Source organism: Corythoichthys intestinalis, chromosome 22 (genome assembly GCF_030265065.1).
Source record: "Corythoichthys intestinalis isolate RoL2023-P3 chromosome 22, ASM3026506v1, whole genome shotgun sequence".
NCBI classification, from domain to species: domain Eukaryota; kingdom Metazoa; phylum Chordata; class Actinopteri; order Syngnathiformes; family Syngnathidae; genus Corythoichthys; species Corythoichthys intestinalis.
Genome location: NC_080416.1, coordinates 7,494,100 through 7,520,615, shown reverse-complemented (window position 1 = coordinate 7,520,615; position 26,516 = coordinate 7,494,100). Strand labels below are relative to the sequence as shown.

Genomic DNA, 26,516 nt, shown 5'->3' with positions numbered 1-26,516 from the left:
AAAACAATATTAACAATATTGTATCTTCAAAAAGTTACTCAAGTAAATGTAACAGAGGAAATGTAACTCGTTACTACCTGCCTCTGCACACTGCAAGTTGCATGAGGCAAACACACTATAAACATGTTATGTTAATCCATAGAAGTGGTTTAAAAACACTGTAACATAACAATAAAGATCTCTATTGAGCCACATAATAAGACCGCGTGTGAACAAGAGCTCACGCATAACACTGTCGTCATATAGAAACCAGAATGGACCCCCACGCACCCTCAATCACGCCAATTCTGGGCCTCGCCATGCGCTTGTTCTGCAAGTGGCTTTCTCCCCTTGTCTTGCTGCAGAAAAGACGGCAAGGCGGGGGGGAGGGAGGGAGGGAGGCATGTGGAAGTAAATGAGAGCCCGATGAGATGCCAAGGTGTGTTAGTGGTGAGGTGTGGGGAATGAGAAAAGCGGCCCAAGAGGGAGGGGAGTGGCTGGATTGACTGCGTTGGAGGTGATGGGGGCCACCCTGCTTGTGGTAGATTGCGTGTATTGTGTATGTGTTCAGGGGAAATGAGAGTATGTACTGTAATTTACAAAACAAATAAATAGAAAAATATATTTTCTGGATAGTAGTGCTGCCGAAGTTATCACATTAATTTTGTAGAATAATTTAGATTTATCACGTTGACAAAAAAAAATTGACCTCTACACACTTTAATTGACTTCGCCGTTAGCTAACGCTATCCTAAACGAGAACATAGTGTAACTGACTAAATTAATCATGTTAATTTTAAAATTAAGTAGATTGATTGCTTGGAAAGAAAACAAAATTATTGACTTCTGTGCATGCTAACCATAACCTAAATGAGAACAAAAATATGTTTAATTTCGAAATTCACAAGTTCACTTTTGAGATTAATCTATATTATCAATTGTGTTGGAAAAAAAATTTAGTTAATGCAGTTTTCGTGAACTCATGTGGTTGCTGACCCATAAACTACATGATAACAGTGGAACAAACATATACGATCGTGTTCATTTAAAAATTGATGAGTTAATTTTGGCGATTAAGCTTTCATTAATCGTGTTGGGAATCATGAATTCTAATATTTATTGACTTTGTTCTTAGATGGCCTATAAAAATTTGAAAAGTGTAACCAACAAAAATAATCGCATTACCGTATTGGCCCGAATATACGACGGCCCTGATTATAAGACGACCCCCTCTTTTTCAAGACTCAAGTTTGAAAAAAGACTTTTTGAACACCAAATTAATTTTAATACGGAAAGTAATTACAGTACATCTGAAACAAATGCTTATAACAATATATTTGAGAGAAAAAGCATGTTATTTTGCCTCATTCAAATCTTAATACCTGAACATTTAAATATGAAAACTAAAGTGCAATCACATTCGTAAATGAATGGCTTCTGATTTTTAAAATGTAAATAAACCAATCTATTGTGATAAAACAACAAAATTGCAATTACTGCATTAACCATCAAAGTCGGGCTGCAGCTATCGATTATTTAAGTAGTCGATTAATCGATAAACTAATTAGTTCGAATCATCGAGTAATCAGATAAACATAAAAAAATTATAATACCTGAGCCTCAAACGGTATAAAAAAAAGAAATAAGGATCTCCGTATGACCAAAGAATAATTGGCTAACTTACATAACAAAAGCAAAATGCTATATAAAATGAACTTTTTTTTTTTTTTTTTTTAAAACAATGCTCTTAACAAATGGTTCAGACACATATTCCCACAAAAATTGGCTAAATATACCTTTAAAGTAAATTGCGAATTAATTTAAAAAAACATTATCTCAAACAAAACCTTGCTTATGTTGGTCTTAACAGGGAGCAGCTGGATTTGGCCATGTAAAATGAGGCAGACTAGAGGGCACTGTATCCACCCAAATCAATAAAACTAAATGCAAACACTTTCAAAAACAAACCATTACAACGCCACTTTAATTAAATGAATACTCGAAGCAACAAAATTACCTTGGTCTTTCTGAAGGAAAGAACAAGGTTATGTTGTTGTACAACTTTATTGTACTTTTTTTTATTACCTTGGTCTTTCCAAGGGAAAGAACAAGGTTATGTTGTTGTACAACTTTATTGTACTTCTTTATTTTTTATTTCTTTATTATTATTATTCAATAATTGTTGACGTTTTTTTCGGCGCGCCGTGCAGCCCGAACCGTACCTCCGATCGGTACCGTTCAAGTATCGGCACGACCGGAATTTTCGCGCGACGATGGGAATTTTTCAAACGGCCCCGAAAAATTTTCCGTTCGCCCGTAAACGGCAATTTTCCGGAAAAAAAAAAAAAGTTTCAAAATGTATCTAGTCCTACAATTTTTGACCAAATCGCATAATTTGGGCATCAAAAATTCCGGGACATTGAGGGGCATAAAAGTTGTATACAGAATTTGGCAAAAATTTACGGTTCCCCGGAAATTTGCCAAAAACTTTCCTATTCATTTTGAATGGAAAAAAAACGCGCGCTTCACAGCCCGAACCGTGAGACCGATCGGCACCGTTCAAGTATCGGCACGACCGGAATTTTCGCGTGACACAGGAAACTTTACAAATGGCCCCGAAAATTTTTCCGTTCGTCCGTAAACGGCAATTTTCCGTGAAAAAAAAAAAAGTTTCAAAATGTATCTAGTCCTACAATTTTTGACCAAATCACATAATTTGGCCATCAAAAATTCCGGGACGGTGAGGGGCATAAAAGTTGTATACAGAATTTGGAAAAAAATTACGCTTCCTCGGAAATTTGCCAAAAACTATCCCATTCATTTCGAATGGGAAAAGTTCCCATTCACTTCCAATGGGATTTCCAATGGAATTTACATTGCATTGATGCCATTGACGGCCATGCATGTCGAATCTACTGATGCCAATGTACTTGGATTCAATTGACTATATGGATGTCGATGCCATTGACGGCCATGGACGTCCAAAATTTTTCCCATTCATTTTCAATGGGGAAAAAACAAAATTTCCCCAAATCAACAGAAAATGGCCAGATATCAATAGGACGTGTCCCCCAAACTTCCCCAATTCCATTGACGCTTATGAAGGGCGCCGCCATTGACTTACATGGACGTCCAAAATTTTTCCCATTCATTTTCAATGGGGAAAAAACTAAATTTCTCCAAATCAACAGAAAATGACCAGATATCAATAGGACGTATACCCCAAACGTCCCCAACTCCATTGACGCTTATGGGGGGTGCTGCCATTGACTTCCATGGACGTCCAAAATTTTTCCCATTCATTTTCAATGGGGAAAAAACTAAATTTCTCCAAATCAACAGAAAATGACCAGATATCAATAGGACGTATACCTCAAACGTCCCCAACTCCATTGACGCTTATGGGGGGTGCTGCCATTGACGTCCATGGACGTCCAAAAATTTTCCCATTCATTTTCAATGGGAATTTTTTTTTTTTCCCCAAATCAACAGAAAATGACTAGATATCAATAGGACGTGTCCCCCAAATGTCCCCAATTGCATTGCTGCTTATGGAGGGTGATGCCATTGACGTCCAGGGACGTCCAAACTTCCCATTTATTCCAATGGCATTTCTTCATGTTTGTTCATTCTATTGATGCCAATGTACTTAGATTCCATTGACGCTTATGTAAGTTGATACCATTGACGTCTATAGACGTCCAAAATTTTTCCCATTCATTTTCAATGGGAAATTTTTTTTTTTCCCCAAATCAACAGAAAATGACTAGATATCATTAGGACGTGTCCCCCAAATGTCCCCGATTGCATTGCCGCTTATGGAGGGTGATGCCATTGACGTTCATGGACGTCCAAACTTCCCATTAAATCCCAATGGCATTTCTTCATGTTTGTTCATTCTATTGATGCCAATGTACTTGGATTCCATTGACGCTTATGTAAGTTGATACCATTGACGTCCATGGACGTCCAAAATTTTTCCCATTCATTTTCAATGGGAATTTTTTTTTTTTCCCCAAATCAACAGAAAATGACTAGATATCAATAGGACGTGTCCCCCATATGTCCCCGATTGCATTGCTGCTTATGGAGGGTGATGCCATTGACGTCCACGGACGTCCAAACTTCCCATTAATTTCCAATGGCGTTTCTTCATGTTTGTTCATTCTTTTGATGCCAATGTACTTGGATTCCATTGACGCTTATGTAAGTTGATACCATTGACGTCCATGGACGTCCAAAATTTTTCCCATTCATTTTCAATGGGATTTTTTTTTTTTTCCCCAAATCAACAGAAAATGACTAGATATCATTAGGAAGTGTCCCCCAAATGTCCCCGATTGCATTGCCGCTTATGGAGGGTGATGCCATTGACGTCCATGGACGTCCAATTCTCCCATTCATTTCTAATGGCTTTTACTTTGATTTGTGCAAATGACTGGTATTATGATCCATTCTATTGATAGACCTGAGTGGGGCTAAGATCTGTATCTCCACAGAGGAAAGACCAAGGTGTGTAATTTCTCCCGAAATTGCAGTTTCTAGTTTATTATTATTATAGGTCAATAATTGTTGACGTTTTTTTCGGCGCGCCGCACAGCCCGAACCGTACCTCCGATCGGTACCGTTCAAGTATCGGCACGACCGGAATTTTCGCGCAACGATGGGAATTTTTCAAACGGCCCCGAAAAATTTTCCGTTCGCCCGTAAACGGCAATTTTCCGAAAAAAAAAAAAAGTTTCAAAATGTATCTAGTCCTACAATTTTTGACCAAATCACATAATTTGGGCATCAAAAATTCCGGGACGGTGAGGGGCATAAAAGTTGTATACAGAATTTGGCAAAAATTTACGGTTCCCCGGAAATTTGCCAAAAACTTTCCTATTCATTTTGAATGGAAAAAAAACGCGCGCTTCACAGCCCGAACCGTTAGACTGATCGGCACCGTTCAAGTATCGGCACGACCGGAATTTTCGCGTGACACAGGAAACTTTACAAATGGCCCCGAAAATTTTTTCGTTCGTCCGTAAACGGAAATTTTCCGTGAAAAAAAAAAAAGTTTCAAAATGTATCTAGTCCTACAATTTTTGACCAAATCACATAATTTGGGCATCAAAAATTCCGGGACGGTGAGGGGCATAAAAGTTGTATACAGAATTTGGAAAAAATTTACGGTTCCCCGGATATTTGCCAAAAACTATCCCATTCATTTCTAATGGGAAAAGTTCCCATTCACTTTCAATAGGATTTCCAATGGACTTTACATTGCATTGCCATTGACGGCCATGCATGTCGAATCTATTGATGCCAATGTTCTTGGATTCAATTGACTATATGGATGTCGATGCCATTGACGGCCATGGACGTCCAAAATTTTTCCCATTCATTTTCAATGGGGAAAAAACTACATTTCCCCAAATCAACAGAAAATGACCAGATATCAATAGGACGTGTCCCCCAAACGTCCCCAACTCCATTGACGCTTATAGGGGGTGCTGCCATTGACTTACATGGACGTCCAAAATTTTTCCCATTCATTTTCAATGGGGAAAAAACTACATTTCTCCAAATCAACAGAAAATGACCAGATATCAATAGGACGTATACCCCAAACGTCCCCAACTCCATTGACGCTTATGGGGGGTGCTGCCATTGACTTCCATGGACGTCCAAAATTTTACCCATTCATTTTCAATGGGAAATTTTTTTTTTCCCCCAAATCAACAGAAAATGACTAGATATCAATAGGACGTGTCCCCCAAATGTCCCCAATTGCATTGCTGCTTATGGAGGGTGATGCCATTGACGTCCTGGGACGTTCAAACTTCCCATTCATTTCCAATGGCATTTCTTCATGTTTGTTCATTCTATTGATGCCAATGTACTTGGATTCCATTGACGCTTATGTAAGTTGATGCCATTGACGTCCATGGACGTCCAAAATTTTTCCCATTCATTTTCAATGGGAAATTTTTTTTTTTCCCCAAATCAACAGAAAATGACTAGATATCAATAGGACGTTTCCCCCAAATGTGCCCGATTGCATTGCTGCTTATGGAGGGTGATGCCATTGACGTTCATGGACGTCCAAACTTCCCATTCATTTCCAATGGCATTTCTTCATGTTTGTTCATTCTATTGATGCCAATGTACTTGGATTCCATTGACGCTTATGTAAGTTGATACCATTGACGTCCATGGACGTCCAAAATTTTTCCCATTCATTTTCAATGGGAAATTTTTTTTTTTCCCCAAATCAACAGAAAATGACTAGATATCATTAGGACGTGTCCCCCAAATGTCCCCGATTGCATTGCCGCTTATGGGGGGTGATGCCATTGACGTCCATGGACGTCCAAACTTCCCATTCATTTCCAAAGGCATTTCTTCATGTTTGTTCATTCTATTGATGCCAATGTACTTGGATTCCATTGACGCTTATGTAAGTTGATACCATTGACGTCCATGGACGTCCAAAATTTTTCCCATTCATTTTCAATGGGATTTTTTTTTTTTTCCCAAATCAACAGAAAATGACTAGATATCATTAGGATGTGTCCCCCAAATGTCCCCGATTGCATTGCCGCTTATGGAGGGTGATGCCATTGACGTCCATGGACGTCCAAACTTCCCATTCATTTCCAATGGCATTTCTTCATGTTTGTTCATTTTATTGATGCCAATGTACTTGGATTCCATTGACGCTTATGTCAGTTGATACCATTGACGTCCATGGACGTCCAAAATTTTTCCCATTCATTTTCAATGGAAATTTATTTTTTTTCCCCAAATCAACAGAAAATGAGTAGATATCATTAGGACGTGTCCCCCAAATGTCCCCGATTGCATTGCTGCTTATGGAGGGTGATGCCATTGACGTCCACGGACGTCCAAACTTCCCATTAATTTCCAATGGCATTTCTTCATGTTTTTTCATTCTATTGATGCCAATGTACTTGGATTCCATTGACGCTTATGTAAGTTGATACCATTGACGTCCATGGACGTCCAAAATTTTTCCCATTCATTTTCAATGGGATATTTTTTTTTTTTCCCAAATCAACAGAAAATGACTAGATATCATTAGGATGTGTCCCCCAACCTTCCCCGATTCCATTAACAATTATGAAAGGTGCCGCCATTGACGTCCATGGACGTCCAATTCTCCCATTCATTTCTAACGGCTTTTACTTTGTTTTTTGCCAATGACTGGCATTATGATCCATTCTATTGATAGACCTGAGTGGGGCTAAGATCTGTATCTCCACAGAGGAAAGACCAAGGTGTGTAATTTCTCCCGAAATTGCAGTTTCTAGTTTAATTTGAATCTTTGTTTCCCAAATCGAATACTCGAGTTAATCGATTAATCGTTGCGGCACTACATCAAAGTGAAGTCTAATTGTAACTTTAGTCTTGAAACAAATCTGAATAAGGAAAAACATTGCAATAAAATAATGCAAACTGGTTAAACTTGAGAGGAGCTGAGATCTGTCATGACATAACGCCGCTTAAATGATATCTGGCGCCATCTAGCGTCGTGAATGGGTATAATGTCCAGACCGCGAATATAAAACGATCCCCAGTTTTTCAATCTTATTTCAATGCAAAAAAAAAAAAAAAACCCCGTCTTATATCCAGGCCAAAACGGTAATTTAAAAATTAATGAGTTAATTTAAGATTAATCTAGATTATTGATTGTGACTTTAAAACAAATTCTTAACAGACTTTACTTTTGAGGGAGCTGACCCTAAACCTAAATAAAAACAATGGAAGAAAATTATGTTAATAAAACAAATTATTCATGATTATTACAATCTAGATTTCATTTCACATTGAAATGAAATGAACTCAGTTAATAACTTCTAGTGACTTCTTGTGGGACCTGACCCATAATGCAAATAAGACTATAGTGTAACTAACAAAAACAAAAATGAATTTTAAAAACTAATGAGTTAGAGTAATACTTGGTAACTTTTCAAGTTTTATCAAATATTTTCATAACATTTGTGATAATATATCGACTGACAACTAGCTGAATGACCTCTTTTATATCTTGAGAGGTCTGTATTGCTTTCACCGTCACTAATTAACTTTGAGGAGGGTGGCAGGAACCCTGCCACACAAAAAAACTACAAATGTGCTGCTTTACGGCATATGTTTCTTCCCACTTTCCCCATTCATTATAAAGACGACACGAATGCTTTCGAACGAAAAGAAATGTTATTCATCCATCTGCAAGAAACCGGGAGATTGATTTTTGATTTGTTTGATGATTTGTGAGGTGTGCGCTGGTCCTCATGGGAAACGCAGCGCTAGTCTTCCTTAAGGCAAAACACTACCGCTTTTGTCCACCGTGTTGCTAAAATCCACCAAAACTGAAGAATTACTAAGTGTTTCTTTAAATTTGAAGAAGATAATCGAGATTAATGGCATCGGAATAAAAAATAACAACGCACTTTTATTGCCTTCCTGTGCTTGCTAACCCATTACCTCATCTCATGTGTACCACCCCCTTTCAGGACAGTCATAAAATGGACAAAAAAATAGAACCCTAGATGGCAAATTTCCCTTAAAAAGGTAAAAAGTGATAAATATTCAACTGAAGTTAGATATATATACATACAACCCCTAGCAAAAAGTAAGGAATCACCAGCACCAAACCAAAGTGCCAGCATCATCATCTTGTCCAATGCAGATTCTTGACTCTTGATAAGGTGATGATGTGGGAACTTTTGTTTGGTGCTGTTCCAGTAAGATTTACAAAGATGACTGCCTGAAGAAAATATCAATATTCCCTCAGTCCTTGATGATATGGGGCTGCTGTCAGGCAAAGGCACTGGAGAGACAGCTGTGGTTAAATCTTCAATAAATGTACAAGTTTATGTTGAAATTTTAGACAGCTTTCTTATCCCTTCAATTGAAAATATGTTTGTCATTTTCCAAGATGACAATGCATCATGCCACAGAGCTAAAACTGTTAAAGCATTCCTTGGAGACAGACTCATCCAGTCAATGTCATGGCCTGTAAATAGCCCAGATCTCAACCCTATTGAAAACCTGTGGTAGAAATTGATTAAAAAAAAAAAAAGCTCCACAGCAAGGTTCCAACCTGCAAGGATGATCTGGCAACTGCAATCAAAGAGAGTTGGCACCAAATTGATGAAGAATACTTATCAAGTTCATTCCTCTGAGACTGCAAGCTGTCATAAAAGCCAGAGGTGATGCTACTAAATACTAGAGATGTATTTTGATTGAATTTATTTGTTTGTTTCTCATGATTCCATATTTTTTTCCTCAGAATGGAGTGATTCCCAGAGGCGTAGCAAGGGTCCCCGGGGGCCCTAGGCAACAAGCAACATAGGGCCCTTCTGAGTCACGTGACACACATACATACTCGCGCAGTATAATGAACACAAATGTGGGGGGGTACGAGTGCGCGTTGCGTGCACGTGCGGTCATCTTGGCCATAAAAGTGGCGAAAACTAAGCACTTTACACTGACTCATATGGATGTACTTACATTCGTTCATGGACACACACATTTTAACAGGTGGCCGTCCTCGGTTCGAAATGCGCACCTTGCGCCTATTCTCGCTCCCAGAATACGCAGCGCTTGTGACGTAGGACAATAACAGGACTGGTTACTATGGGAACGTATGCATACACAAGGAACCTTGGTAAAAGGGGTATAAAAATTGCTAATAAAATCATTAAGAATTATTTTAGATGCATATATGTTCTATTTTTCTTATAGAGTATTCGACAAGGAATACGATAGACCCATTAATAGACTTTATGGGAAAAATCACCATTTCTTTAAGTAGTCACATGAATAATGAGGTGGCCTGTGAAAATCAATGTAAAACAACTCGGCAAAGACTTTCCAGAGAGTACTTGGTGAGTCACTCTTTAAACAATCATGTGGTATTAATAGCTGATTGGACTTTCTTAAACATGTATAATCTCAGTGGCGCCTCCAGAAATTGTTCATAGGGGTGGCCAGATCGGAGCACTTAAAATCTTGGGGTGTCCAAAACTAAAAGCCATAATTTCAGGTTTTCATTATACTATTGCAGTAAAAAGGTAGAGGAAAACTATCAGAAAGACTTAAGGACACGGCTACTGATATACTTAGGTGTATTGTGTAATATTTGATGTTACTAATGATTTAATGTGCATAGTCCATAACCGTCCAGTCAACATTTTGAGTTCCACAACAATTCTGTTTTATTGTGTTATGTATACATTAGGCATAAGGTGTACATTTAACTAGGGCTGTCAAACGATTAAAAATTTTAATCGAGTTAATCACAGCTTAAAAATTAATTAATTGTAATTAATCGCAATTCAAACCATCTCTAAAATATGCCATATTTTTCTGTAAATTATTGTTGGAATGTAAAGATAAGACGGATATATACATTCAACATACTGTACATAAGTACTGTATTTGTTTATTATAACAGTAAATCCACAAGACGGCATTAACTTTATTAACATTCTTTCTGTAAAAGGGATCTACGGATAGAAAGACTTAGAATTCTTAAAGGATAAATGTGAGTTTGTATATTGTGACAAAATATTGCCATCTAGTGTATTTGTTGAGCTTTCAGTAAATGATACTGTAGCGACTTAACTGTTCTGCCCAAATGCATGATTGGAAGTGGTGCGACCATGACTGTGTGTGGTGGCTGCAAATGCTATATCTTCTCTGCGTTGGGTACACTATAGGGTGTTAAGAAAAAGATCGACTCCTGTCATTCTTCCCCACGTCACTTCCCACAATATTTATAGTTGCTGTGGGAGAGATGACAAAGCTTTTGCCAATTAAAGCACGGCCCCAATGAATGCTTGTATCTACTCCACTCTGCCTCTTATCTCTGTATATAAGTAAAACAGCACCATTGTAGGCTGTTTGCGGCAATGGGTAAATGAGTCGTACCGCGAATGCGTTAATTGCGATAAATATTTTCACGTGATTAATTTTTAAAAATTAATTACCGCCCGTTAAAGTGATAAATTTGACAGCCTTACATTTAACAAAACAAAATAAATGCATTCATTTGGGAAGAAATGCATAACTGATGCTACAACAATCTAACGATATACTGGCAAGCTGGGTGGCCAGTGGGGTGGCCAACCAATTTATAGGGGTGGCCGTGGCATAGATTATAATAATCTATGTGACATGGTTAGTGCTGATTGGGAGTGATAACAGAATCGTTAGATAATCTGCAAAAATATACCATGGTATTGAAACATTCCCTACACTTGTCGATGCGACAGTGCAGTAAAGCTGCGTGTGCTAAATCTGTTGGTCCTCTGTGGGCCCCTGCTGGCTGGGGGCCCTAGGCAATTGCCTGGTTTGCCTAATGGGACGCGACGCCTCTAGTGATTCCATATACAGTATATTTCCCAGCACTTGCTCTATAAAAGTAACATTTGCTGACCACCACAATGTTTTTTATTCATTTCTTTTAGTGTTTCTGAATGCTAAAGAGTTGCACTTTTAAACTAATTCATTATTTTTTCAAGCTTTTTATCTGAGTTTGTTCTATATGATAAAATGTCTGAGTTAGTGCCAGTCCGAGACGGGTGATGCCATACTTTTTGCTAAGGGTTGTACTGTATATATTGTGAAGTACTGTATATTCATCCACACCGGGCTGCCTCAAACCATTATTTTTTTACAGTCGACTAATCAGCTCATGTATAAACCAGATGTTATTCACAGTTATATTACTCTGGGCTTCACAATAATTTCAAGTTCCAAGGAATCATATCAATGTGTCGACGAATCCTCACGTGATACTGAAGTGCAAGCGTGTTTGCCTGGGTGCGCCAAAGCATGCAAAAGTGCCGCTTGGATTGCTCTTGTGAACATGTGCACCCACATGTGCGTGCCCAGGAGATCTCTTGAGCTGCGCATCGGAAATTGTGACTTCAATCATGGGTGTTTCGTGAGCAAGCTCGCATGCAAGCACGGCATGTACTGTAAGTGTCAGGAGTGCGTGGATTCAATTGGGTGTTTCGTGTGGATGTGTTGAGATAGATGGATGGATGACGTGGGGGAGTGTGGCAAAGAGGGTTGACGTAATCGACAGCTGATCGATTATGAAATTAATGCACTTTTTGTAAAATAGATTAATCGATTAGATTTAGATATACTGTACATAATAGGCATAAAAATGGTCTAAATCATCTTTTTTAGCCTCTTAATATTATTTTTTTGTTTGTTTTTAACATTTATTTTTCACACTTTTGCAAGAAAAGACAAAACGCAGAACACATTCTTATTTGTGATTTTTTTTTTCATGTGTATTTAAAAAAATATAACATGTAGAATAGATACCCATCACCATCAATAGTAGTCAATGAGTTAAAGATGTATCAAAAGCACTTAATAGGCGTTTTTGATACGATAACTCTTTCGGCCTAATGTAGTATTCTTACAAATACCTAAATTTAGGACTCTGATCGTCTGTTGTTTTTTTGCTTTTTAAGAAAAATTCAGCACATTTCCAGGAAAAAATGCGTGACAACAGCAAATCAGAGTCAACCTTTCGACTTTATGAGTTCAAAAACGTTGAAAGATTTCTATCTGTTCAATAAAGATTCTTTTTAGACTATCATTTAAAAAAAAAAAAAAAATGGATCAAATGATCGCTACAAGCCCTCCATTCAAAAACAGTTAATTTCGACATTTTTGTTACATACATTAATAAACACAGGAACTATATCGCATATTATTGTACAAATAATAGTAGAACTGTACTTTCAAGCAAAAAAGATTGCCTTTCAATGACATACGCAACAGAAAAACTGAATTTTTGATTTGTACTGTAATGTACAGCATCGGTGTGACCAAAATCTACTCAGCTGTGCCTGCCAAGCCTGGAGGTCTTAAACCATCACGCTTCACAACCTCCAAAGTGGTTGCAACCATAAATTAGGTTAGTCATCACCTTGTTAGCTTTAAACACCGAAACAGGCCAAACAAGACTAGTTTTGCAATGATAATTTGAGCAGAAATCTCATCTCTCCAACAATAGCTACAATAAGACGATAAGCAATCAACCTCAGGAAGCACATTATTACAGTACTGGAACAGCTAAGTCGCTCTCTACTAGTGTTGCACCGATGCCAGTATTGGTAAACCGTCACAACAGTAAAATGGTCTCTGGACGTCTAGTGCCGTCAATGACAGCCATCGAGTATATCAGATGATTTGACATTGATAAAACAATCGTTTAAAAATCGATTTTGAAATAAGATGGTTATGACTTCATTTTAATGTCAATGCATTGACTTTGGAACGTCGCCTCAACCAACATGGCTGCCCTGAGGCCACTTTCGTAGGTCTGAAATTGCTAATTTAACCCCTTCAGTCCCACATTTTTTTCTGCTGGGCAAAAAAGTTTTTGCTGATTTTTATTCTACTCAAATACCAGGACAAAGCGCAATTTTTTTGGTCAGGGGTATTTCATGCTTTCATTGGTTAATTTTCACGTTATATTGTTTTTAATGAGAAATGAGCACTTACGTTTGCTTTTTTTGAAGTTGTGTTTTGTCTCGGCCATTTCCAAAGAGGCAAGGGCGTGCTAAACCTCATGATCTGATTTCGATGGGTAAAGTTTCGTCCAATCATCTCCCAAAAGTGGCAATAGCGACTAAATTCAGTGTATTTATTGATTTAGAGACGCTAACGAGTCACGTCCTCAGCAGCACGCTCAGGTCTGAAGGGGTTAAATGATAAGAAAAAAATTTTAATTTTAAAAAACATAGAAACATTTTTAAAATGACAAAGTTCTTCATGAGTTGCAAAAGTAACAGAAAAGTTGCCTTTTTTAACCCCAATTTTTAAAAAAAATTGATTTTCCTAATTTATTTTTTAATCAATAAAATTTCACATAACATTCGCTCGCTGTCAGGACTTCCACTTCAAAAAGATTGGACATCTAGCGGCGTCAATGGCAGCCAATGATTTTTTAAAAAACCAAATGTGTTCTTCCTCTGGCCAAGATGCACCCTTCCACCAATTAGTTTATCACTAATAGACGTCCAGTCCGTTTAAAGTGAGAGGCTGGCAGCGAGGACGTCTAGCGCCATCAATGGCAAACACTGGGTTAAGCAGTGCCTGACTAAGCCATGAGAGCAATTACATTACAGTTAAATGAGTATGCATGCAGTAAATTAGTATTAAAAGAGAAAAAAATGAATATTTCAACAACAAAAATAAAGGGTATCTGTACAGTATCGGCATCAGAATTGCCATCAGGAGCCCTAAAAATGGCATTGCTGCAACACTACTCCATCACAACACACTTGGAAAGTACTTTAAAGTATTCAAGAAATAAAAATGAACAAACGAGCCTTAACAATAACAGTAAAGGCAGTCAGAAGACAAAGAAACCAGTTGCGTGAAGATGCTGGGACTAAACCAAACTGCAGCATTTGGATGAGATGAAATTTCAGACATCCAAATAACTGGACATCTCGACTTGATGCTAAAAACGCGCAAAATCTCATCGAGTATTTTTCCATTTAAAAAAGTATATTTAAAATCAAAAACACCGGCATTCCTTGTCAATGCACCTGCTTTTCCCCGAACAACAAGCGTCTGTTGCACGAGGTCCAAACGACTCCAATAAGTCTGCCTACCTTCCTCCGCGTGACAGCCTTCCAAATTGTTCAGCAATAATATCCAAAGCAGCGAAACCATCGTTTTAGGGAGATCCATGTTTGTCTGGCCAGTTCCGCGAGGCTCTTGTCATCTCTCTCCGGGCAGCCTGCGCGTAAAGCTCCGCCGCGGAGGCGCACTCGCGCTCGGTCGTGTAGGCAAAAAGTGCTCCGGTGAGGCTGACACGCTGGCTATTTGATACCTCGGGGGTGGGGCGTAAGTGAAAGTGACGGGGAGAGTGGGCCAATCAGAGGTGAGCGCACGGTTTGCACCAGGTGTTCACACTACAGTGCTCAGCGGGAGTCTTAGAGGATGATACTGAAATGAAGTCATCAGACGCTATTGAAAGAGGATGAAGTATTTAAATGAGCGCAGACGATAAGGATTGTCTCACAAAATAGACGTGTGATTTGCCTCCAGACTTTTTTTTGAGGGGGTTGCCATTGGCGACAATAGACGTCCAATCCATTTTGCAGCATTTTTTTTGCCATGTGGCAAAATGTATTTTGGCATGTGGCATTTTTTTTCCCATGAGGCATTTTTTTGGTATGTGGCAAAATGGATTTTGGCATGTGGCAATTTTTTTTGCCATGAGGCATTTTTTCGTATGTGGCAAAATGGATTTTGACATGTAGCAATTTATTTTTGCCATGAGGCATTTTTTGGTATGTGGCAAAATGGATTTTTGCATGTGACATTTTATGGGTATTTGGCAAAATGGATTTTGGCATGTGGCATTTTTTTGGTATTTGGCAAAATTGATTTTGGCATGTGGCATTTTTTTGCCATGTGGCAAAATAGATTTTGGCATGTGACATTTTTTTTTTTTTTTTTTTTTGCCATGTGGCAAATGTATTTTGGCATGTGGCATTTTTTTGCCATGAGACATTTTTTGGGTATGTGCCAAAATGGATTTTGGCATGTGACATTTTTTTTCGATATTTGGCTAAATTGATTTTGGCATGTGGCATTTTTTGCCATGTGGCAAAATGGATTTTGGCGTGTGACGTTTTTTTTTTTTTTTTTTTTTTTTTGCCATGTGGCAAAATGTATTTTGGCATGTGGCATTTTTTTTCCATGAAACAAATGTATTTTGGTATACGGCATTTTTTTTTTTTTTTTTTTTTGCCATTTGGCAAAATGTATTTTGGCATGTGGCATTTTTTTGTCTTGAGACATTTTTTTGGTATGTGCCAAAATGGATTTTGGCATGTGGCATTTTTTTGGTATTTGGCAAAATGGATTTTGGCATGTGGCATTTTTTTGCCATGTGGCAAAATGGATTTTGGCATGTGACATTTTTTTTTTTTTTTTTTGCCATGTGGCAAATGTATTTTGGCATGTGGCATTTTTTTGCCATGAGACATTTTTTTGGTATGTGCCAAAATGGATTTTGGCATGTGGCATTTTTTTTTCGATATTTGGCAAAATTGATTTTGGCATGTGGCATCTTTTGCCATGTGGCAAAATGGATTTTGGAGTGTGAAGTTTTTGTTTTGTTTTTTTCTTGCCATGTGGCAAAATGTATTTTGGCATGTGGCATTTTTTTTTCCCATGAGGCATTTTTTTGGTATGTGGCAAAATGGATTTTGGCATGTGGCAATTTTTTTTTGCCATGAGGCATTTTTTTTGTATGTGACAAAATGGATTTTGGCATGTGGCAATTTTTTTTTTGCCATGAGGCATTTTTTGGTATGTGGCAAAATGGATTTTGGCATCTGACATTTTATGGGTATTTGGCAAAATGGATTTTGGCATGTGGCATTTTTTTTGCCATGTGGCATTTTTGGGGTATGTAGCAAAATGAATTTTGGCATGTGGCATTTTTTTTTTTTTTTTTTTTTTTGCCATGTGGCACAGCCACACGTTTTTCTGCCATTTAAAATGAATGGAAAATTTGGATGTGCACAAAAGTCAATGGCATGGACGTGCATGGCCTGCAAAAATGCCATATACAAAAAAGAAAAAATGCTACATACCAAAATCAATTTTGCCACATACCACAAAAAAAGCCACATACCAAAATCCATTTAGCCACAGATAAAAAAAAAATGCCAAATGCCAAAATCCATTTTGCCACATACCAAAAATATGCCACATGCCAAAATCCATTTTGCCAAATACAAAAAAAATGATACATGGCAAAAAAAAAATGCCACATGCCAAAATACATTTGCCACATGGCAAAAAAAATGCCACATTCCAAAATCCATTTTGCCAAACACCCAAAAAAATAAATAAATAAATCCTACATGGCAAAAAAAGTGCCACATTTCAAAATACATTGTGCCGCATACCAGATAACACTTTTCTTTCTCGCTATCTCTCCCATTTTGACTGGACCCAATCCATTTTGACCCTCCCAGTCAAAATGGATTGGACGTCCAATTCATTTGGACTGGACGCTAACCCTTTCGAAATGTTTTGGAAGTGTATCACCGTCAATGGCATCAAGTGATTAAACATTCGAAAGTATTTTTAGCGCTGCAACTATCGATTATTTAAGTCATCGATTAATCTATGAATTAGTTCGAATAATCGAGTAATCCAAATAGTAACATTTAATGCGTCAAACTAGGCAGAATTGAAGAGCAATATATGCATCTAAACATAAATTAAAATACCCGAGCTTAGCCTCAAATAGTATAAAAAAAATGAATAAATAAGGATCGAAGTACAACAAAAGAACAATTGGCTAACTTGCATAGCAAAAGTCCGCTATTTTTTTTTCACACTGCTCCTAATAAATTGTTCAAACGCAAATTCCCACGAAAAACTGTGAAACATACCTGTAAACTAAATTACGAATACATATACGGTCATATTAGCTCAAACAAAAACTTACCTTATTTTGGTCTTAACAGGGAGCAGCTGGATCCAGCCACGTTAGATAAGTTGTGTATTATTGACTGTTGCCACTAGAGGGCACTGTACCCATCAAAATCAATAAAACTAAATGCAAACACTTTCAAAACAAATCATTACAACATCACTCTAATTAAACGAATCCTCAAAGCAGCAAAATTTGATTCGAAGCTTTTTTCTCGTGAAATTTCTCAAGTTAATCAACTAATCATTGCAGTAGTAGTAGTAGTTATTAGTTGCCGATAAATATATTGTATTTAAACCCGGTTGTGGTAATTGTGTACGGAGGATCGGCAGTGCCAATACTAAATGAATTTAAATGGAAGCAAATCAAAATATAAGGAAATGTGAACATTTTAAATGTTGAAATTAAAACCAAAATATATAAACATTGAAAAAAATACAAATTAAAATGACGAAATGAAAGCTGAAATATATACAATTGAAATTATTTATTATAGATTATTATTATTAAAATAGATTCATTAAAATTGTAATCCAAAAATTGAAATATATGAACATAAAAAAAAAAATGAATGGAAAGCAAAATAAAATAAAATTTAAATTGGCACTAATTTAAAACTAAAAAATGACAACTGAAATATACATCATACAACACATACAAATAAAATATATGTAAAAATCTAAATAAATAAAAAAATGTTGGGGAATGTTGGGTGAAAAAATGAAGTACAGTACAGTAAATAATGAATTTTATTTTATTTTTTTAGATTTTCAGATAAAATACATTCTTACACATTTAATTGTGTATTTAATGATGTATTTATTTAATTTTGGTTCCTCTCGTCTTCCAGAAGCAGAATTGTCTAAATTTTCATGTAAAGTCCATTTACATGCCTACATTATCTAATTGTGAAAATTTCAGGTCATCAGCTAATTTGAGCTTGTAAAATTTCAGTTATGTAGCACATTACAGTCAAATGTTCCGCTTTCTGGCTTTCTACTTCAAAATGGTTTCCCATTGATTTATACTTCGTTTACTGACAAACTTTAAAAATCAATCCAACAACAACATCAACACAATCTTCCAGATGATTCCTGTGATGGGACTCCTCCCTTCCTCAAGTGAATATTGACCCAATGCTCCTTGAAGTGAGAAGACATGTTTGGCATATTCCCCACCAAACAAATATTATTGAGCGACTCTCTCGGCTTTGCTTGTACTTGTTCAGAATCGGGAGAATAAGAAGACAGTTAAAGAGATGGAAACTGCACTTTCAAGGGTTTGCATCATGTGTCTCCACTTCCAGGTCAGCCACTCTGTCTCTGGCTGTCATAGCTGCTGACTCAACTGGCCAAAAAAAACGCTCACAACTTTGCTGTGAATCGATTACTCACACAACTCATCTCAAAACCTGGACAGATCGATGTTAAAGATGTTGTTCAACGAGAAAACTAGAATGTGAATGGAGAAGAGGGCCTGAGTAAATCCAAGGACGCTTGATTTCAAACGCTAACCATATTGCTTTACCTTCACTAGCTGGTGAAACTATAGGGAAGGCATAGTTTATGTCTTGGGTTCCGTATGTCTGTATGGTTGTGTTCAAGATTCTGAAGAACGAAAAACTGTATTATCATATGATATATAATTACGTATATCCTGCAATTTAATAATAATCCCTTGATTTGTTGTTGAGTTGCCATGAACACAAACATACTAACAAAACTGTTTGACCTCATGACCCCAAAGTTGAATCCCCACTTTTGTTTCGTGTTACAAAAATTCCCTGCAATCTGAAAATAATCCCAATACTCGTTATTGAGTTATTTTGAATTCCAAAATGTCCGACCATTTTGACCTTTGACCTAATAACTCCAAAATTTCAATCACCTATTCTGTCATATCCTGCAGTTTGATAATAATCATTTCATTCTTGAGTTACTTTAAACTCCAAAATGTCTGACCGCTTTGACCTTTGACCTTATAACCCCAAAATCCAATCACCTTTTCCGTCATGCATTACAAACATGTCCTGCAATTTGAAAATAATGAGTTATCTTGATCTCAAAAATGTCTGACCTCTTTGACCTTATAACCCATGACCCCAAAATTTAATCACCTTTACTTTTGATATATAACAAACATATCCTGCAAATTGATAAGAATCCCTTTAAATTGTTTTGAGTCATCTTGAACTCAAAATTTTTTGACCACTTTGACCTTTGATCTAATAACCCGAAAATTCAATCACCTTTTCCGTCATATATTACAAACATGTCCTGCAATTTGAAAATAATCCCAAATATTCGTTGTTGAGTTATCTTGATCTTAAAAATGTCTGACGTCTTTGACCTTATAACCCATGACCCCAAAATTTAATCACCTTTAGTTTTTATATATAACAAACATATCCTGCAAATTGATGATAATCCCTTTAAATTGTTTTGAGTCATCTTGAACTCCAAAATGTCAGACCGCTTTGACCTCTGACTTAATAACCCCAAAATTCAATCACCTTTTCTGTCAAACATATCCTGATGTTGTCATAATCCCTTTATACATTGTTCAGTTACCTTGAACTCCAAAATGTCTGACCTCTTTGACCTTTTACCTCATATATTAAAAACATATCCAGCAATTTGATAATAATCCCTTGAAATTTCCCTTTATACATTGTTCAGTTACCTTAAACTCAAAATGTCTGACTGATTTGACCTTCGACCTAACAACTCCATCATTCAATCACCTTTTCTGTTTAATATTACAGACATATCCTGCAATTTGATAATCTCTGTACTCACTGAATTATCTTCATCTCGAAATTGTCTGACCTCTGACCTTTTAACCCAAAACCCCAAAATTCAATCCCCTTTTCTGTTCAACATTACAAACATATCCAGCAATTTTATAATAATGCCTTTACTCGCTGAGTTATCTTGAACACAAAATTGTCTGACCTCTGACCTTTTAACCCATGACCCCAACATTTAATCACATTTTCTGTTCAACATTACGAACATATCCTGCAATTTCATAATAATCCCTTTACTCGCCGAGTTATCTTGAACTCAAAATTGTCTGACTGCGTTGACCTTTTAACCTATGACCCCAAAATTCAATCCCCTTGTCTGTTTAAGCTTACAAAAATTGCCTGCAATTTTATAATAATCCCTTTACTCGCTGAGTTATCGTGAACTCAAAATTGTCTGACCTCTGACCTTTTAATCCATGACCCCAAAATGTAATCACCTTTTCTATTTAACATTATGAACATATCCTGCAATTTCGTAATAATCCCTTTACTCGCCGAGTTATCTTGAACTCAAAATTGTCTGACCGTGTTGACCTTTTAACCTATGACCCCATAATTCAATCCCCTTGTCTGTTTAAGCTTACAAAAATTGCCTGCAATTTGATAATCCCTTTATTCGTTCATTAGTTATCTTGAAAACAAGCATACCGATAGTCAGGCAGACATACAGAACTGAGTACATAACCTTTCACCTAAAGGTGGAGGTAAAAATTTTTAAAAAATCTTTAGTTGCCATTGACGTCAAAAGACGTCCAATTTGCCGTCAGTGTTTTTATTATTTATATTATCATCTTTACCTGGGCTGGCAGTGAGTGAGTTAAAAAGTCTATTCAGTCTCTTTTTTTTTTTTTTTTTTTTTTAACTTGGTCACCTATTCTATTTCTCCCATCGCCCAGCATTCGGCACAGAAATGTCACCGTCAAGACAATCGGACACCTTTTGGGATTTAAGGGTTGAAGGACTAAAAAGCACCTCGGTGAAAGGAAACGGAGGTGAAAAGTTGAGGCTGAGGGTGTTTCGTAACATGTCCGATTCAAGTCCCGCGTGAATTCTACCATAGCTGCTATTCCCAAAAGGGGAATTGTTAAACGCCGGTTGGTAAAAAGCTGTTAATGTGACTTTGGAAAGACATGTACGGCCATTCGAATACTGTATAGTACATTTAATGATACAGATACATACAAAGGTCCCCTGCCTGTGCGACAATAATAGCAACAGAGTGTTTTAAATTGGCACGAGAGAGCGGACGAGGCTTTATTCCAGTGGGTTTGCTGTGAATTCTCATTGGCTTTATGGCATAATTAGCTACAAGGCACAGCAACATTTAATAGTCAAATGAGGTTACAAATACGCCTCCACGATAGAACTGGCGGCATTGTTTTTATGAGCATAATTGCTATTTTTATAATGGCCATTTGTGATCTGTGATTGGATTTTCACAAGGCGTATTTCACTTTGTTAATGCAAATGAGAGCGCAACCTTTACGCTTGGTTTGATAAATCATACTTATATAATTGAGTGACGATGGCAGGTTCAAATTTGTTTTATCAATAGGACAGAAATTAAAGAAACTTGATTTGTTTACAGTTAGTTGAGAAACAGTCATGTGTCCCGGTTAAATGTAAAGAGCCAATAGGGAAATTACTGCTAATTAGTCCTTGTGATGAAATTAGTTGGGGGTTATACGAGTGTCATCAAGGTCGGATAAATTTTAGAAGTCACTTTCACAAACTACAAAAATGGAAATTATGTTGTAATTAGAAAGAGTGAAGAGGAAATTTTGGACGTTTATCATAATATATATATATTTTTGCAAACCTTTGGTGCACAGTTAAGGTGAATTGCGGCGATAAGGATAGCAAGGGGTGCTAAAACTAAATTAATTAAAAGTAAATAAAATTAGTAAAAATAAATATTGCAATGAAATAACTGTTGAAAAAAAAGCATTAAAAATTTAATATTTACAAATCAAAATCTAAAGGTGGCTGAGAAGTGCAAAACACTTAGAAATCAGAAAACTAACGGGGCATAACAAATTACATTTCAGAAGACAAAATCCATTCAACTAAAGACAAAATTAATCATACCTGACAGAAAACAAATCACCAGTCAGAAAATACAGTGGGGCAAATAAGTATTTAGTCAACCACTAATTGTGCAAGTTCTCCCACTTGAAAATATTAGAGAGGCCTGTAATTGTCAACGTGGGTAAACCTCAACCATGAGAGACGGAATGTGGAAAAAAAAACAGAAAATCACATTGTTTGATTTTTAAAGAATTTATTTGCAAATCATGGTGGAAAATAAGTATTTGGTCTATACCAAAAGTTCATCTCAATAACGGAGGCCAAACGTTTTCTGTAACTCTTCACAAGCTTTTCACACACTGTTGCTGGTATTTTGGGCCCATTCCTCCATACAGATCTCCTCTAGAGCAGTGATGTTTTGGGGCTGTCGTTGGGAAACATGGACTTTCAACTCCCTCCTCACCCCGTGGCGTCAAAATGATAACAAGAAAGGGGAGCAAAAATCCCAGAACTACACGGGGGGACCTAGTGAATGACCTACAGAGAGCTGGGACCACAGTAACAAAGGCTACTATCAGTAACACAGTGCGCCGCCAGGGACTCAAATCCTGCACTGCCAGACGTGTCCCCCTGCTGAAGAAAATACACGTCCAGGCCCGTCTACGGTTCGCTAGAGAGCATTTGGATGATCCAGAAGAGGACTGGGAGAATGTGTTATGGTCAGATGAAACCAAAATAGAACTTTTTGGGAGAAACAGAGGTTCTCTTGTTTGGACGAAAAAGAATACTGAATTGCACCATACCCACTGTGAAGCATGGGGGTGGAAACATCTTGCTTTGGGGCTGTTTTTCTGCAAAAGGACCAGGACGACTGATCTGTGTAAAGGAAAGAATAAATGGGGCCCATTTTTCAAGAGATTTTGAGTGAAAATCTCCTTCCATCAACAAGGGCACTGAAGATGAGACGTGACTGGGTCTTTCAGCGTGACAATGATCCAAAACACACAGCCAGGGCAACAAAGGAGTGGCTTCGTAAGAAGCATTTCAAGGTCCTGGAGTGGCCTCGCCAGTCGTCCTCTAGAGGAAATCTGCATGAAGGAATGGGCCAAAATACCAGCAACAGTCTGAAAAGCTTGTAAAGAGTTAGAGAAAACGTTTGGCCTTCGTTATTGCCAACAAAGGGTACATAACAAAGTATTGAGATGAACTTTTGGTATTGAACAAATACTTATTTTCCACCATGATTTGCTAATAAATTCTTTAAAAATCAAACTGTGATTTTCTGTTTTTTTTTTTCCACATTCTGTCTCTCATGGTTGAGGTTTACCCATGTTGACAATTACAGGCCTCTCTAATATTTTCAAGTGGGAGAACTTGCACTATTAGTGGTTGACTAAATATTTATTTGCCCCACTGTAAATCACGAGTCACACAGAAAAAAAACAAAAAAAATCACGAGTCACAAACAACACATCACAAGACACACAAATCAGTAGCTTGTGGTTTGTTTTTTGTCACTTGTGATTTGTTTTCTGTAATTTATGCTTTGTTTTCTGTAAGTTGCGATTTATTATTTATTTTTTGTGTGTATGACCCGTAATTTGTTTCGTCTTATGTTAATTTGTTTTCTTAAACTTAAAATTTGTTTTGGCATTTGTGAATTTGTTTTCTGATATGTAAGTGTTTTTCACTTCTCAGCCATCATATTAGCCACCATTGACAGCAATAGACGTCCAATCCATTTGCTATCATCATTCGATGGCTGCCAAAAAAACAGATTTGACAAGAAAATTGGAATAGTGCATCAAGACCTGTGGTATGAACCTAGCCTAGCCTTAGAAATCAGAACTAACAGGGTATAACAAATTACATTTAAGAATACAAAAATCAATTCAACTAAAGACAAAAATAGTCATACCTGATGGAAAACAAATCACCAGTCAGAAAATAAATCGAGTCACAAAAAAAATCACAAGTCACACAAAACAAATCACAAGCCACACAAATCAGTAGCTCGTGGTTTGGTTTTTTGTGAGTCGTGATTCATTTTCTGAGATTTGTGCTTTGTTTTCTGCAAGTTCCGATTTATTTTTGTCCGTATGACCCGTGATTTGTTTCGTTTTATGTTAATTTGTCTTAAATTTAAATTTGTTTCAGTATTTGTGAATTTATTTTCTGATATGTGTTTTTCACTTTTCATCCATCATATTTGGCGCCATTGACAGCAATACACGTCCAATCCATTTACCGTCATCATTCGATTGCTGCCTTTCCCTCCCAGTTCAAACGAATTGGATGAAAATACATACACTAGTATCGGAAAGCTTTCCGAGTATGTTTTGAAAGCGACAATTGCAAAATTAGATAACCACTTCCGTACAGTGTTTATTCATCAACCAGCTGGTTGCTCATCCTGAAGACAATCTAAATAGAGGACTCTTGAAATGAGGCGAAATGATACACCAGAACATATGCATTGGTGTGTACACATATTGAGAATGCTTCTGATTTTCTGTGTATATTTGCACGTGCGCGTGTCTGTATGTATTATGCAGAGTACATCTGTCTTCACTGGGCTTAATTAGAGACGCTGTAAACAAAGTATGTGAGCTTACATTTCCATAAGCGTATTTTGTTGATTCAGTAGCGTTTGTATAAAAGTACATGACACTTAACTCGGAGAAAATATGATTTTCCTGCTTTTTTTTCTCTGTTAACAAACAACTGCTTCTATTTCGCAACATGAAAAAGAAAGCGCTATCATTCGACAGCTTTAAACAAGATCTAGAAATGAGAAAAAAATGATTCATCTGTGACCCGATCCCCAATCTGGTTTCATGCAGCATAGTATTACATATTTAATGCCAACGGAGGGTAGAGAAAGTTCAGAGAAAGTTTGAGGAACAATTTTTCATTGGCTTGCCTGGAGAGATCCCAGAGTGAAGGACCCCAATAGGAGAACATGAATATTCCACTTATGATTTGCATATGCTTAGCTCTTCATCTTTTTGGCCTGCTCACCTTACATCACAGTTTGCCAATCTCGCAGACAGCTCGCGAGAACAAATGTCATCGCGGCAGTGTTTGCTCGGCGCAGGCTCCGGAAGCGCTAGCTTTAATCAATTATGTAAATAAGCGCTGTTGTCCCAGCAAAATTGAGCGGCGTCAGCGCGCATGCTTGACGTTGACAAGTGGAGCTAAAAGATGTTGACATTTCCTCTTCTGGATTTTGCACTTGGGAAGAGGGAAACACTTCAAATGCTCATATCATGAGAAGGTACTTGAGTCGTTACCTATTTGCTCATTTTGAGCGTTGGCCACAAAATCTTGAAATTTCAACAATGGTAAATCACATTAAACCTATATAGGTTGTCCGCATTTCCAATTTCCGCATAAGTCTGACTTAACCCTTTAAATTGCTCAAAACACCCTCTAAAATTAAAAAAAAAAAAAAAAAACTATCCAAAAACATGTATCACATCATCACACACACACATCATTGTACTGTCCTCACCAAGACAGCGAGCTAAGCTCTGAAATGACAATGTCAGACGTCCGTGTGGTTTGCTGACTTAATTCAGCTGCTCATGACGTCAACACTTCTGGAATGAAAGTTAAATCAAATGAAATTAAATTAGTAATCTTCAATAACAGCAATTCAAATTTGCATTTACAAGTGCCTGCTCAAACAGCAATAAAAAACCAATTAACATATATCATTTATTGGGAAGTGACCATAAGCGGAGTTTGGGGGGGCAGCCCCCCCGGAGGTCGAAAAGTGTCATTGCATGTAATTGACTTTCCTATATATATATATAAAAGTTGTACAGCAATAAAGCAAACAGAAATGAATGAAATGAACAAAAAAAAAAGATTTTTATAATGGGTCAATATTATTCTCTAACATATTATTCTCGAACAGATCATGTGACTAGCACTTTAGACGATCATTTGCTTTGCATAATATAAAAAAAAAAAAAAATTAAAAAAAAAAATAGGCAATTTTCTTTTTCAAATAATTTTTTTTCTTTGTTTGAAAATATTTGTTTTGATTGAAGCAACTTTTTTTGGGATTGAATGATTTTAGACACAAATGTCCTACCCATTATATGGCCCGAACACAAAAAGGATTGCTAAAATCAACGAAAAAATTTTAAATTAAAAATTAAGTGTTCAAATGCAAATACTTGT

The 26,516-nt window shown here is 37.0% G+C and overlaps 1 protein-coding gene across 2 annotated transcripts in view; it reads right to left on the bottom strand.

The window, feature by feature from the left end:
- The window catches only part of LOC130910911 (ephrin type-A receptor 7-like), a 747,396-nt gene that overhangs the window by 361,437 nt on the left and 359,443 nt on the right, over positions 1-26,516 (bottom strand). The window contains exon 1 of one of the 2 annotated variants that reach the window (XM_057828559.1): positions 14,640-14,812. The exons of the other annotated variant lie outside the window; for it this stretch is intronic. Coding sequence (XP_057684542.1) covers positions 14,640-14,718 — 79 coding nt within the window. The 5' untranslated portion in view covers positions 14,719-14,812. Of the gene's footprint in view, positions 1-14,639; positions 14,813-26,516 lie in introns of those variants that run through there. 2 annotated transcript variants of the gene reach the window in all.